At 39.8% G+C, this 15,106-nt stretch overlaps 1 protein-coding gene across 3 annotated transcripts in view; it reads right to left on the bottom strand.

Moving 5' to 3' along the window:
* Positions 1–15,106, bottom strand: part of IPO5 (importin 5) — a 72,225-nt gene that overhangs the window by 55,928 nt on the left and 1,191 nt on the right. The window contains exons 2-5 of one of the 3 annotated variants that reach the window (XM_078778064.1): positions 9,148–9,228; positions 8,331–8,526; positions 8,134–8,236; positions 7,418–7,514 (exon numbers count right to left, since the gene is read on the bottom strand). The exons of 1 other annotated variant lie outside the window; for it this stretch is intronic. In XM_078778064.1, coding sequence (XP_078634190.1) covers positions 7,418–7,514; positions 8,134–8,236; positions 8,331–8,526; positions 9,148–9,228 — 477 coding nt within the window. Of the gene's footprint in view, positions 1–7,417; positions 7,515–8,133; positions 8,237–8,330; positions 8,530–9,147; positions 9,229–15,106 lie in introns of all 3 variants that reach the window. One more of the 3 variants, XM_078778063.1, reaches the window with a different exon arrangement.

Below are 15,106 nucleotides of genomic sequence, written 5' to 3' on the forward strand. Positions count from 1 at the left end.
CGCGGTCCGTATGTGCTGTCTTTGTCTTTCCCTCGCGGTCCCCATGTGCTGTTTTTGTCTTTCCCTCGCGGTCCCCATGTACTGTCTTTCCCTCGCGGTCCCCATGTACTGTCTTTGTCTTTCCCTCGCGGTCCCCATGTGCTGTTTTTGTCTTTCCCTCGCGGTCCCCATGTACTGTCTTTGTCTTTCCCTCGCGGTCCCCATGTGCTGTTTTTGTCTTTCCCTCGCGGTCCCCATGTACTGTCTTTGTCTTTCCCTCGCGGTCCCCATGTACTGTCTTTCCCTCGCGGTCCCCATGTGCTGTTTTTGTCTTTCCCTCGCGGTCCCCATGTACTGTCTTTGTCTTTCCCTCGCGGTCCCTATGTGCTGTCTTTGTCTTTCCCTCGCGGTCCCCATGTGCTGTTTTTGTCTTTCCCTCGCGGTCCCCATGTACTGTCTTTGTCTTTCCCTCGCGGTCCCTATGTGCTGTCTTTGTCTTTCCCTCGCGGTTGTCAGCTCTTTCACGAGCCTCGATTCAGTATAGAAAAAAAAAAAAAAAAAAAAAAAAAAAAAGTCAATAAAGCCCGAGGTGACGCAAACCGTTTTACTGCTCAAACCCAAACTAAACTACGATTGCAATTGTATCGGTCGATAAAACAACTTGCACTGCCTTTTTATTTAAATTAGAGCGAAGTCAATGGGATGCCATCACAAATCCCCGCACTTCACACCTCAAACAAAGTTGAAAGATGGAAAAAAAGTTCCATCAGGAATGACCCAATATCTAATTTTGAGTTTAAAAAAATATTCTCTTTTGACCCCGTGGCGATGAACCTGGGGGTCAAATCCCAAAACATCGTTAAATATTTCATGCGTCCCCCAATGTTGATGGCATTTACAAGTTTCATATAAAAAATGTTTTAAAATGTGTCCGTAAGTGCATTTCTTGGTATTTGACCTTTTCACCCCACCCCAAAGGGTGGGGCCAACAATTATACTGCTCTTGCACCTTCTTGCCATGTGGTGATAACTACCAAGTTTGGCGAATTTCTGCACAACCGTTTAGGAGGAGATAGCGTGACAGACAGACAGCCGACCACAATATCCCCTGTTATTTTTCAAAAAGTGTGGGGATAATGAACAAGGACATAGATGCAGAAAGAATGAGTTCAGTGGAACTTCTGGTATCGGTTGGGAGAGGAGACGAGATAGAACCTGCGACAGGAAAAGGGAAGTCCAAGCCATCCCCCACCTAACCTTCACCATTTCAGTTATCCTGGATAAACACTGTCCAATACCATTTAGGAGGAAAATGCTCCAGGCAATGCCTCATGGAACAACCACGTCAATTTCGACAAAACAGAGAACTGAGAGTCACAAACACTCACCAAGCTGCACTCGTATGCTGATGACTCGACATTACATTCCTCTGTGTTTTTCCCATCTGCCCCATCTTCCCTCACTCACTCTGCATCTTGTTTGATCACAGCCACCTCTTTAAATTTGGATTTGGACAAGATTTCCCAATGGAAAAAAATGAAATCAGGTTAAATTTAAAGCTTCAAAAACTCAATTTCTTCCCATCTCTCTCTCTCTCTAAAACTCCTCTCTACTCTCCAAACTCTCCTTTGAAAGCTCCACAATTACACCATGCGATTCAATAAACCTACTAGGTATTACCCCAACATCAAATTTATCCTGGAATCCACACATTACACAAATAGCTAAGTCTGCCTCAAATAAACAAGGAGTCTTGTCTAGATGTTGAAGATTCTTCTTCTCTCAACAGTTGTTTCAACTATATAAAGGATTGATTTGTCCTTGTATAGAGTACTGCTCTCACATATGGGGAGGTTCTAGCTAGACATATTTACTGGACAGAATTGAATCCAAAGTAATCCGACTTATCAACTCCCAATTTGACCTCAAAACTCGCCCCGCTCCAATTACGCTGCAAAGTTGGCTCTCTTTCTCTTTTCTACAGATATTACTTTGGTTTGTGCTCCTAAAACCCTGCTGTTTGTGTACCTCTGCTATTCGCAAGACCACGAAATACTCGACAAGTCGCTACAATTGCATGATTATTGTGTGGCCATTGGCAACTCAAGGGTAGGCAGTTATGATGTTTGTTTCTTCCCCTTCCCTGTCAAACTCCAGAACTCTTTACCTTCTCATGTCATTCGAAAGACTTATGATCTTCCCCTTTTAAAAAAGCATATTTTTTACTTCCTCAAAAACTCAGACTATTGCACACCGCTCCTTTCCAATGCCATCTCCAGGCGCTGCATAACGTCATAGCCGGGCACCGAAGGGGGCTCAGCAATGACGCACGCTGAAAGGGAGTACTCAGTTTTCACTCTGGTTGTTTTCTTTCTTTCTTTCTTGTTGTACACCGCACCTTTCCTATGCCGTCTCCAGGCATTGCAAATCGTCATTGCCGGGCACCGAAGGGGGCTCGGCAGTGACGCACGCTGAAGGAGAGTACTCAGTTTTCACTCTCATTGTTTGTTTTCTTGCTTTCTTGTTTGTTTGTTTGTTTGTTTGTCCGGACGATATCTCAGCCATCCTTTGAGCTAGGAAGCTGAAATTTCGGCACAATAGTGAGCAAGTCCTTTGTCAAAAACAGTATTTTTTGTTTTTTGATAAATCAATAAATTGAGGAGTTATTTAATTATTAGCGATTAATTAAGTACATATTTAATTAATCAAATTTCCTTTCTCTTCTGACCATTAACTCAGGCACCTTTTGAGTTCGGAAGCTGATATTTGGACATGCCAATGACCAGGTGATTTGGCTGCAAAGGTTATTCTTGATTTATTAATTAATCAATTAATCGATTAATTATATAATTATTCGATTAATGACAAAAAAAATTGTTTTTTTAAAGTTACAGATTCTGATGAAATAGTGGTAGTTTATGTGTTCTCTGACCAAATTGATTAATAATTTAATTTTTTTATGATTATTATTTATTTATTTTCATTATTAATCATTTATTTATTTTCTTTCTCATTTGGCCAATATCTCAGGCACCTTTTGAGCTCGGAAGCTAATATTTGGACATGAGTGACCAAGTGATGTGGCTATCAAGGATATTTTTGATTTATTGATCAATCAATGAATCGATTAATTATTTAATTATTCGATTAATTACTAAAAAAAAAAAAAAAAATTCACTTACAGATTCTGATGAAATGGTGGTGGTTTCTGTGTTCTGTGACCGAATTGATTAATAATTAAATTTTTTAATGATTATTATTTATTTATTTTCATTATTAATCATTTATTTATTTTCTTTCTCATTTGGCCAATATCTCAGGCACCTTTTGAGCTGGGAAGCTAATATTTGGACATGACAGTGACCAAGTGATGTGGCTATCAAGGATATTTTTGATTTATTGATTAATCATTTCATCTATTAATTATTTATTGAGTAATCAATTAATTATTTAATTTTTTATAAATGACTTATTTAATTAAATTTCTAAAAGATACATCTTCGGATGAAGCACTAGTGGTTTAGTTATGCTATTAGCCAATTGATTATGAAAATATTTTGTGATAATCTTTTATTGATTTTAATTATACAATTAATCAATCAATTAGTGTACACCTCTCCCCCCCCAATGCAGTCTCAATGAGCTGCACTGCGGTATTGCCGGGCGCCGGAGGCGCCCCGGCAATGCCGCGCTGTAGGATATTTAATTATTTGGCATGGGGGCGGTGTACTTTGAATGTATGTGTACTTGTTGTACACCGCTCCTTTCCGATGCCATCTCCAGGCATTGCATATCGTCATTGCTGGGCACCGAAAGGGGCTCGGCAGTGACGCACGCTGAAAGAGAGTACTCAGTTTTCACTCTGGTTGTTTGTTTGTTTGTTTGTTTTCTTGTTTGTTTTCTTTCTTGTTTGTTTGTCCGGGCGATATCTCAGCCATCCTTTGAGCTAGGAAGCTGAAATTTCGGCACAATAGTGAGCAAGTCCTTTGTCAAAAACGGTATTTTTTTTTTGATTAATCAATAAATTGAGGAGTTATTTAATTATTAGCGATTAATTAAGTACTTATTTAATTAATCAAATTTCCTTTCTCTTCTGACCATTAACTCAGGCACCTTTTGAGTTAGGAAGCTGACATTTGGACATGCCAATGACCAGGTGATTTGGCTGCAAAGGATATTTTTGATTTATTAATTAATCAATTAATCGATTAATTATTTAATTATACGATTAATGACAAAAAATTTTTTTTTTTAAAGTTACAGATTCTGATGAAATAGTGGTAGTTTATGTGTTCTCTGACCAAATTGATTAATAATTTAATTTTTTTATGATTATTATTTATTTATTTTCATTATTAATCATTTATTTATTTTCTTTCTCATTTGGCCAATATCTCAGGCACCTTTTGAGCTGGGAAGCTAATATTTGGACATGAGTGACCAAGTGATGTGGCTATCAAGGATATTTTTGATTTATTGATTAATCATTTAATCGATTAATTATTTATTGATTAATCGATTAATTATTTATTGATTAATCAATTAATTATTTATTTTTTTATTAATGACTTATTTAATTAAATTTCTGAAAGATACATCTTCGGATGAAGCACTAGTGGTTTAGTTATGCTATTAGCCAATTGATTATGAAAATATTTTGTGATAATCTTTTATTGATTTTAATTATACAATTAATCAATCAATTAGTGTACACCTCTCCCTCCCAATGCAGCCTCAATGAGCTGCACTGCGGTATTGCCGGGCGCCAGAGGCGCCCCGGCAATGCCGCTCTGTAGGATATTTAATTATTTGGCATGGGGGCGGTGTACTTTGAATGTATGTGAACTTGTTTTCTTTCTTGTTTTCTTGTTTGTTTGTCCGGACGATATCTCAGCCATCCTTTGAGCTAGGAAGCTGAAATTTCGGCACAGTAGTGAGCAAGTCCTTTGTCAAAAACGATATTTTTTGTTTTTTGAATAATCAATAAATTGAGGAGTTATTTAATTATTAGCGATTATTTAAGTACTTATTTAATTAATCAAATTTCCTTTCTCTTCTGACCATTAACTCAGGCACCTTTTGAGTTAGGAAGTTATTTGGACATGCCAATGAGCAGGTGATTTGGCTGCAAAGGCTATTTTTGATTTATTAATTAATCAATTAATCGATTAATTATTCGATTCATTGGATAAAAAAAATTTTTTTTTTAAGTTACAGATTTTGATGAAATAGTGGTAGTTTATGTGTTCTCTGACCAAATTGATTAATAATTTAATTTTTTTATGATTATTATTTATTTATTTTCATTATTAATCATTTATTTATTTTCTTTCTCATTTGGCCAATATCTCAGGCACCTTTTGAGCTGGGAAGCTAATATTTGGACATGAGTGACCAAGTGATGTGGCTATCAAGGATATTTTTGATTTATTGATTAATCATTTCATCTATTAATTATTTATTGATTAATCGATTAATTATTTATTGAGTAATCAATTAATTATTTAATTTTTTATAAATGACTTATTTAATAAAATTTCTAAAAGATACATCTTCGGATGAAGCACTAGTGGTTTAGTTATGCGATTAGCCAACTGATTATGAAAATATTTTGTGATAATCTTTTATTGATTTTAATTATACAATTAATCAATCAATTAGTGTACACCTCTCCCTCCCAATGCAGCCTCAATGAGCTGCACTGCGGTATTGCCGGGCGCCCGAGGCGCCCCGGCAATGCCGCGCTGCAGCATATTTAATTATTTGGCATGGGGCGGTGTACTTTGAATGTATCTGTACTTGTTTGTTTGTTTTCTTGTTTGTTTGTCCGGGCGATATCTCAGCCATCCTTTGAGCTAGGAAGCTGAAATTTCGGCACAATAGTGAGCAAGTCCTTTGTCAAAAACGCTATTTTTTGTTTTTTGATTAATCAATTAATTGAGGAGTTATTTAATTATTAGCGATAAATTAAGTACTTATTTAATTAATTACATTTCCTTTCTCTTCTGACCATCAACTCAGGCACCTTTTGAGTTAGGAAGCTGATATTTGGACATGCCAATGACCAGGTGATTTGGCTGCAAAGGCTATTTTTGATTTATTGATTAATCAATTAATCGATTAATTATTTAAATATTCGATTAATGACTTTTTTATTTTTAAGTTAGATTCAGATGAAATGGCGGTAGTTTATGCGTTCTATGAGCCAATTGATTAAAAAAATTTTTTTTAATGATTATTATTTATTTATTTTCATTATTAATCATTTATTTATTTTCTTTCTCATCTGGCCAATATCTCAGGCACCTTTTGAGCTAGGAAGCTGATATTTGGACACGACAATGACCAAGTGATTTCGCTGTAAAGGGTATTTTTGATTTATTGATTAATTAATTAACCGATTAATTATTTAATTATTCGATGAATGACTTAATTAATTTAAAAAATTTTAAGTTACAGATTCGGATTAAATGGTGGTGGTTTATGTATTCTATTAGCCAATTGATTAACAATTTAATTTTTTATGATTATTATTTATTTATTTTCATTATTAATCATTTATTTATTTTCTTTCTCATCTAGGAAATATCTCGGGCACCTTTTGAGCTGGGAAGCTAATATTTGGACATGACAGTGACGAAGTGATGTGGCTACAAAGGACATTTTTGATTTATTGATTAATCATTTAATCGATTAATTGTTTAATTTTTTTATTAATGAATTATTTAATTACATTTCTAAAAGTTACATCTTCGGATGAAGCACTAGTGGTTTAGTTATGCTATTAGCCAATTGATTGAGAAAATATTTTATGATAATCTTTTATTGATTTTAATTATGCAATTAATCAATCAATTATTGTACACCTCTCCCTCCCAATACAGTCTCTCTATGAGCTGCACTGCGGTATTGCCGAACGCCGGAGGCGCTCCGGCAATGCCGCGCTGGAGGATATTTAATTATTTGGCATGGGGGCGGTGTACTTTGAATGTATCTGTACTTGTTCTCTCTTTCTTCACTTTTATATCAATGGAACTCCTATATTTAAGGCCTGGCCTTGATGAGGACTACATAGTCCGTGACTGGAGCCTTCAACAAAAAGAAAGAAAAAAAAAGAAGGGGGTTTATGGTGGAACGTGTGAGCCCTGCAGAATCCTGGGGGGGTGACAAAGCATGAAAACAAGCACCTCAAAATCACCCAAGCAGAAGCTGATGGCGATTGGTGTTTGAGGTAGGCCCAATCATTACGGAATCCATAACAAAAAGCTGGTAAAAGGACATAGCAGCATTGCTGCAAGACCAAGGAAAACCATCTACCACACTCCTGACAAGCGTAACCAAGGGATGGTCCGTCAACGAGCCAAATGATCATCCCTGACGAACCAAAGGAAGAACAGGTCAAAAGGGATTTGTATTTTTTTTTTAAACTGCTACCAACCTTTGGGTTTTCTTGATCCTGTATGCATTGTGCAAGCATCTGCTTGATTACATCCAGGTAGTGCTGCTGTTGATTGCCAAAGATACCTGGGAAATTCCTGAGGTTTAAACCATCACAGAAGCACAGGAGATTAATTACCGCAACCACAATAAAATCCTTCGGCCGAGGTGATGGAAAACAAACTCGCAACACCCGGCACCGACACACGTTCGCACATCGCTAACGAAAACCACCTGGTATATATATATATATGAGCCGGAGGAGGAATTTGCGAGGTCTCATGTCAGGGGTAAATGGAAGCAAGCGGACGAATGTAACCTTAGGCCTTTATGGTGGTAACAAACCAAATGATTGAAGTCAACCGTGATGCGTGATGCGGATGCGGAATCTGATTCAAAATTGGAACGTTAACTTTGGATCACTAATTACCACAGGTTTTTGTGCGGCTTTTCCATTTCATAAATATTCAGCGAACCAATAAATGAAGCTCCAAATGAGAAACCCAGTCACATGATATAGCCTAATGTACGAGTGATGTTTTTTGACCGATAAATGGTCATACTGATTTTAGGCGACTTCTATCAATGAGGATTTGTCATCCTGCCAGCTTTCATTAACAGGAAATCAGTAGCCATGGGTTTACGGAGTCCCTACTGGGGTTTGATCCAAAAACACGTGACCACCACTCCCTCTCCGCTCCTCCGAGAAGCACGTACCAGAACACGTGCAAAGCGGTCTCGCGCAAAGAAGCTCCTTGCGAGCTCACGCACGCAAACAGAAACTTCAGCACTTCCGGCCACGGGTTGTTTCCATCGGCGTCTGCGGAAGGCATGGCGAGGAGGGCACGGGTCGAAACGGCCGTTCATCTTTCAACATCACAAACGATCTGGTCCTGGCATGATGACGTACGTACCGACGAGGTTGCGAGCAAGTTCCGCGACGACATCGGCGATCTTAAAGCGAAGGGAAGCGGCGACGTTGGAATCGTGGGCAGCAAGAAGCAGCTGCTCTCGTAAGGCTTGCTGCATCTCGGGAGTAAGGGCTGGATAAACCTCATCGAAAGACGACGACAACAGCCGACGCATCAGGACGGCCGCCATCTGCCGGGACTGCTTGCAGGGTGGTAAAAGATTGAGTGAATATTGCATCGATAAACAATGTTTACACTGCGTGATTAGGATTACAAGAATTTTATGAAAACATCTTGCAGAGGATATTCGTTTTTGTTAAAGGAGAATCCATTTCAGTCGTACTTAGCGGTGTGAAACTCACGGAACCAAACTACACGCACAAAACTAGAACGGCACTCGGTCGAGCACAAGCCTCCGCCAGGCTGAACAGTTTACGTTTTGTATCCCACTGATAGGCCGGATCGGGATCTGCTGACCTGAACCAAACTCTAATTGGCTTGTTCTTGTCACCAAATCAACTCATCCACCAAGTTTTGTAACAATCCATCCACAACTATCAGATAGCGTGCTACATATAGTTTTTGGCCCCATTCATCTCGATGGTGAAGAACCACATATAAAAATTTAGAAATTCTCATATCCAGATCTGGATCTACCCAAATCTAATCAATTTGTCCTTGTCAACCACCCAACCTGTCCATGAAATCTCGTCTAAAGCTGTCCACAACTTTAAGATAGCCTGCACACATACAAACAAACAGACAGAGGTGAAAACACAGCATACAAAGGAAAACACACAAGGGTTTCGGGGCTACCGACCTCATCCCTCACGGCATTACTGCAGACAGCCTGCATCAGAAAGGAGAGCTTGCTCGGAACGGGAATACTTTCATAGGTCTCCTGGAAGAAGGGAATTACCGCACGTCAGTGATGGGGGCATCATTAAATAGAGAGTGAACATAGTGATGGGGGCATCATGAAATAGAAAGCGAACATACAGTGATGGGGGCATCATTAAATATAGAGGGGGCATCATTAAATACAGAGGGGGCATCATTAAATACAGAGCGGACATACAGTGATGGGGGCATCATTAAATACAGAGCGGACATACAGTGATGGGGGCATCATTAAATAGAGAGCGAACATAGTGATGGGGGCATCATTAAATAGAGAGCGAACATAGTGATGGGGGCATCATTAAATAGAGAGTGAACATACAGTGATGGGGGCATCATTCAATAGAGAGTGAACATACAGTGATGATGGGGGCATCATTAAATAGAGAGGGAACATAGTGATGGGGGCATCATTAAATAGAGCGAACATAGTGATGGGGGCATCATTAAATATAGACGGGGCATATAGTGATGGGGGCATCATTAAATATAGAGTGGGCATACAGTGATGGGGGCATCATTAAATATAGAGTGGGCATACAGTGATGGGGACATCATTAAATATAGAGTGGGCATACAGTGATGGGGGCATCAGTAAATACAGAGTGGGCATACAGTGATGGGGGCATCATTAAATAGAGAGCGAACATCATTAAATAGAGAGCGAACATACAGTGATGGGGGCATCATTAAATACAGAGTGGGCATACAGTGATGGGGACATCATTAAATACAGAGTGAGCATACAGTGATGGGGGCATCATTAAATAGAGAGCGAACATAGTGATGGGGGCATCATTAAATAGAGAGCGAACATCATTAAATATAGAGTAGGCATACAGTGATGGGGGCATCATTAAATACAGAGGGGGCATCATTAAATACAGAGTGGGCATACAGTGATGGGGGCATCATTAAATATAGAGTGGGCATACAGAGATGGGGGAATCATTAAATACAGAGTGGGCATACAGTGATGGAGGCATCATTAAATACAGAGTGGGCATACAGTGATGGGGGCATCATTAAATAAAGAGTGGGCATACAGTGATGGGGGCATCATTAAATACAGAGTGGGCATACAGTGATGGGGGCATCATTAAATATAGAGTGGGCATACAGTGATGGGGACATCATTAAATACAGAGCGAACATAGTGATGGGGGCATCATTAAATATAGAGTGGGTATACAGTGATGGGGGCATCATTAAATACAGAGTGGGCATACAGTGATGGGGGCATCATTAAATATAGAGCGAACCTAGTGATGGGGGCATCATTAAATAGAGAGCGAACATAGTGATGGGGGCATCATTAAATAGAGAGCGAACATAGTGATGGGGGCATCATTAAATATAGAGCGAACATAGTGATGGGGGCATCATTAAATACAGAGCGAACATAGTGATGGGGGCATCATTAAATACAGAGTGAACATAGTGATGGGGGCATCATTAAATATAGAGCGAACATAGTGATGGGGGCATCATTAAATATAGAGCGAACATAGTGATGGGGGCATCATTAAATAAAGAGCGAACATAGTGATGGGGGCATCATTAAATAGAGAGCGAACATAGTGATGGGGGCATCATTAAATAGAGAGCGAACATAGTGATGGGGGCATCATTAAATAGAGAGCGAACATAGTGATGGGGGCATCATTAAATATAGAGCGAACATAGTGATGGGGGCATCATTAAATAAAGAGCGAACATAGTGATGCGGGCATCATTAAATAGAGAGCGAACATAGTGATGGGGGCATCATTAAATATAGAGCGAACCTAGTGATGGGGGCATCATTAAATATAGAGCGAACCTAGTGATGGGGGCATCATTAAATATAGAGCGAACATAGTGATGGGGGCATCATTAAATAGAGAGCGAACATAGTGATGGGGGCATCATTAAATAGAGAGCGAACAGTGATGGCGGCATCATTAAATAGAGAGCGAACATAGTGATGGGGGCATCATTAAATAGAGAGCGAACATAGTGATGGGGGCATCATTAAATATAGAGCGAACATAGTGATGGGCGCATCATTAAATATAGAGCGAACATAGTGATGGGGGCATCATTAAATAGAGAGCGAACATAGTGATGGGGGCATCATTAAATAGAGAGCGAACATAGTGATGGGGGCATCATTAAATACAGAGCGAACATAGTGATGGGGGCATCATTAAATACAGAGTGGGCATACAGTGATGGGGGCATCATTAAATAGAGAGCGAACATAGTGATGGGGGCATCATTAAATAGAGAGCGAACATAGTGATGGGGGCATCATTAAATAGAGAGCGAACATAGTGATGGGGGCATCATTAAAGAGAGCGAACATAGTGATGGGGGCATCATTAAAGAGAGCGAACATAGTGATGGGGGCATCATTAAAGAGAGCGAACATAGTGATGGGGGCATCATTAAATATAGAGCGAACATAGTGATGGGGGCATCATTAAATAGAGAGCGAACATAGTGATGGGGGCATCATTAAATAGAGAGCGAACATAGTGATGGGGGCATCATTAAATAGAGAGCGAACATAGTGATGGGGGCATCATTAAATATAGAGCGAACATCGTGATGGGGGCATCATTAAATAGAGAGCGAACATAGTGATGGGGGCATCATTAAATATAGAGCGAACATAGTGATGGGGGCATCATTAAATAGAGAGCGAACATAGTGATGGGGGCATCATTAAATATAGAGCGAACATAGTGATGGGGGCATCATTAAATATAGAGCAAACATAGTGATGGGGGCATCATTAAATAGAGAGCGAACATAGTGATGGGGGCATCATTAAATAGAGAGCGAACATAGTGATGGGGGCATCATTAAATAGAGAGCGAACATAGTGATGGGGGCATCATTAAATATAGAGCGAACGTCGTGATGGGGGCATCATTAAATAGAGAGCGAACATAGTGATGGGGGCATCATTAAATATAGAGCGAACATAGTGATGGGGGCATCATTAAATAGAGAGCGAACATAGTGATGGGGGCATCATTAAATATAGAGCGAACATAGTGATGGGGGCATCATTAAATATAGAGCGAACATAGTGATGGGGGCATCATTAAATAGAGAGCGAACATAGTGATGGGGGCATCATTAAATATAGAGCGAACATAGTGATGGGGGCATCATTAAATATAGAGCGAACATAATGATGGGGGCATCATTAAATATAGAGCGAACATAGTGATGGGGGCATCATTAAAGAGAGCGAACATAGTGATGGGGGCATCATTAAATATAGAGCGAACATAGTGATGGGGGCATCATTAAATAGAGAGCGAACATAGTGATGGGGGCATCATTAAATAGAGCGAACATAGTGATGGGGGCATCATTAAATAGAGAGCGAACATAGTGATGGGAGCATCATTAAATAGAGAGCGAACATAGTGATGGGGGCATCATTAAATATAGAGCGAACATAGTGATGGGGGCATCATTAAATAAAGAGCGAACATAGTGATGGGGGCATCATTAAATATAGAGCGAACATAGTGATGGGGGCATCATTAAATAGAGAGCGAACATAGTGATGGGGGCATCATTAAATAGAGAGCGAACATAGTGATGGGGGCATCATTAAATAGAGAGCGAACATAGTGATGGGGGCATCATTAAATAGAGAGCAAACATAGTGATGGGGGCATCATTAAATAGAGAGCGAACATAGTGATGGGGGCATCATTAAATAGAGAGCGAACATAGTGATGGGGGCATCATTAAATAGAGAGCGAACATAGTGATGGGGGCATCATTAAATATAGAGCGAACATAGTGATGGGGGCATCATTAAATACAGAGCGAACATAGTGATGGGGGCATCATTAAATATAGAGCGAACATAGTGATGGGGGCATCATTAAATATAGAGCGAACATAGTGATGGGGGCATCATTAAATATAGAGCGAACATAGTGATGGGGGCATCATTAAATATAGAGCGAACATAGTGATGGGGGCATCATTAAATAGAGAGCGAACATAGTGATGGGGGCATCATTAAATATAGAGCGAACATAGTGATGGGGGCATCATTAAATAGAGAGCGAACATAGTGATGGGGGCATCATTAAATACTAGGGCATGCCCGTACTATATATACGTATATCTAAAATTATATCCCCCCCCTCTATTTACATGAAATGGTTTGGTCCAAAGGGAACGGCTTGCGAGTACGGTGACAATCCCCCCCCCCTCTATTTACATGAAATGGTTTGGTCCAAAGCGAACGGCTTGCGAGTACGGTGACAATCCCCCCCTCTATTTACATGAAATGGTTTGGTCCAAAGCGAACGGCTTGCGGAGTTTGGTAAAGAAATCGCCATAACGTGCACAAACGCGCAGGAAAGCGAAAGAATCGCAAATTAGTTTTAATTAGTTTTAAAACATAGTTTAACGCCAACATAGTTTGCCAACGTGAAATAAATGAATACGCTCTCAAATGTGCCGTCCGAGGCAGAGTCTGTTCGCCACGTTCGGCACACGTGATAGCTCGCTGCTCTCTGATTGGTTGAATCGTTTTTTGGACATAGCTCGCTAACTACTTGTCCGATTAATATGAAACCTTGAAAAGGCACATCCTCGGGTCCCCAGCAATATAGCTGGCAAGTTTAAAGTATATCGGACCCGTGGTTGTCGAGAAACAGCGGTCACAGACATACATACATACATACATACATACATACATACACACAGAGATTACTGGAATTATAGATAGATAGAGCGAACATAGTGATGGGGGCATCATTAAATAGAGAGCGAACATAGTGATGGGGGCATCATTAAATAGAGAGCGAACATAGTGATGGGGGCATCATTAAATAGAGAGCGAACATAGTGATGGGGGCATCATTAAATAGAGAGCGAACATAGTGATGGGGGCATCATTAAATAGAGAGCGAACATAGTGATGGGGGCATCATTAAATAGAGAGCGAACATAGTGATGGGGGCATCATTAAATAGAGAGCGAACATAGTGATGAGGGCATCATTAAATAGAGAGCGAACATAGTGATGGGGGCATCATTAAATAGAGAGCGAACATAGTGATGGGGGCATCATTAAATAGAGAGCGAACATAGTGATGGGGGCATCATTAAATATAGAGCGAACATAGTGATGGGAGCATCATTAAATAGAGAGCGAACATAGTGATGGGGGCATCATTAAATATAGAGCGAACATAGTGATGGGGGCATCATTAAGGAGAGCGAACATAGTGATGGGGGCATAATTAAATAGAGAGCGAACATAGTGATGGGGGCATCATTAAATAGAGAGCGAACATAGTGATGGGGGCATCATTAAATATAGAGCGAACATAGTGATGGGGGCATCATTAAAGAGAGCGAACATAGTGATGGGGGCATCATTAAATAGAGAGCGAACATAGTGATGGGGGCATCATTAAATATAGAGCGAACATAGTGATGGGGGCATCATTAAATAGAGAGCGAACATAGTGATGGGGGCATCATTAAATAGAGAGCGAACATAGTGATGGGGGCATCATTAAATAGAGAGCGATCATAGTGATGGGGGCATCATTAAATATAGAGCGAACATAGTGATGGGGGCATCATTAAATATTGAGCGAACATAATGATGGGGGCATCATTAAAGAGAGCGAACATAGTGATGGGGGCATCATTAAATAGAGAGCGAACATAGTGATGGGGGCATCATTAAATAGAGAGCGAACATAGTGATGGGGGCATCATTAAATAGAGAGCGAACATAGTGATGGGGGCATCATTAAATATAGAGCGAACATAGTGATGGGGGCATCATTAAATATAGAGCGAACATAGTGATGGGGGCATCATTAAATATAGAGTGGGTA

This window comes from Myxine glutinosa, chromosome 5 (genome assembly GCF_964187855.1).
Source record: "Myxine glutinosa chromosome 5, kmMyxGlut1.1, whole genome shotgun sequence".
NCBI lineage: Eukaryota > Metazoa > Chordata > Myxini > Myxiniformes > Myxinidae > Myxine > Myxine glutinosa.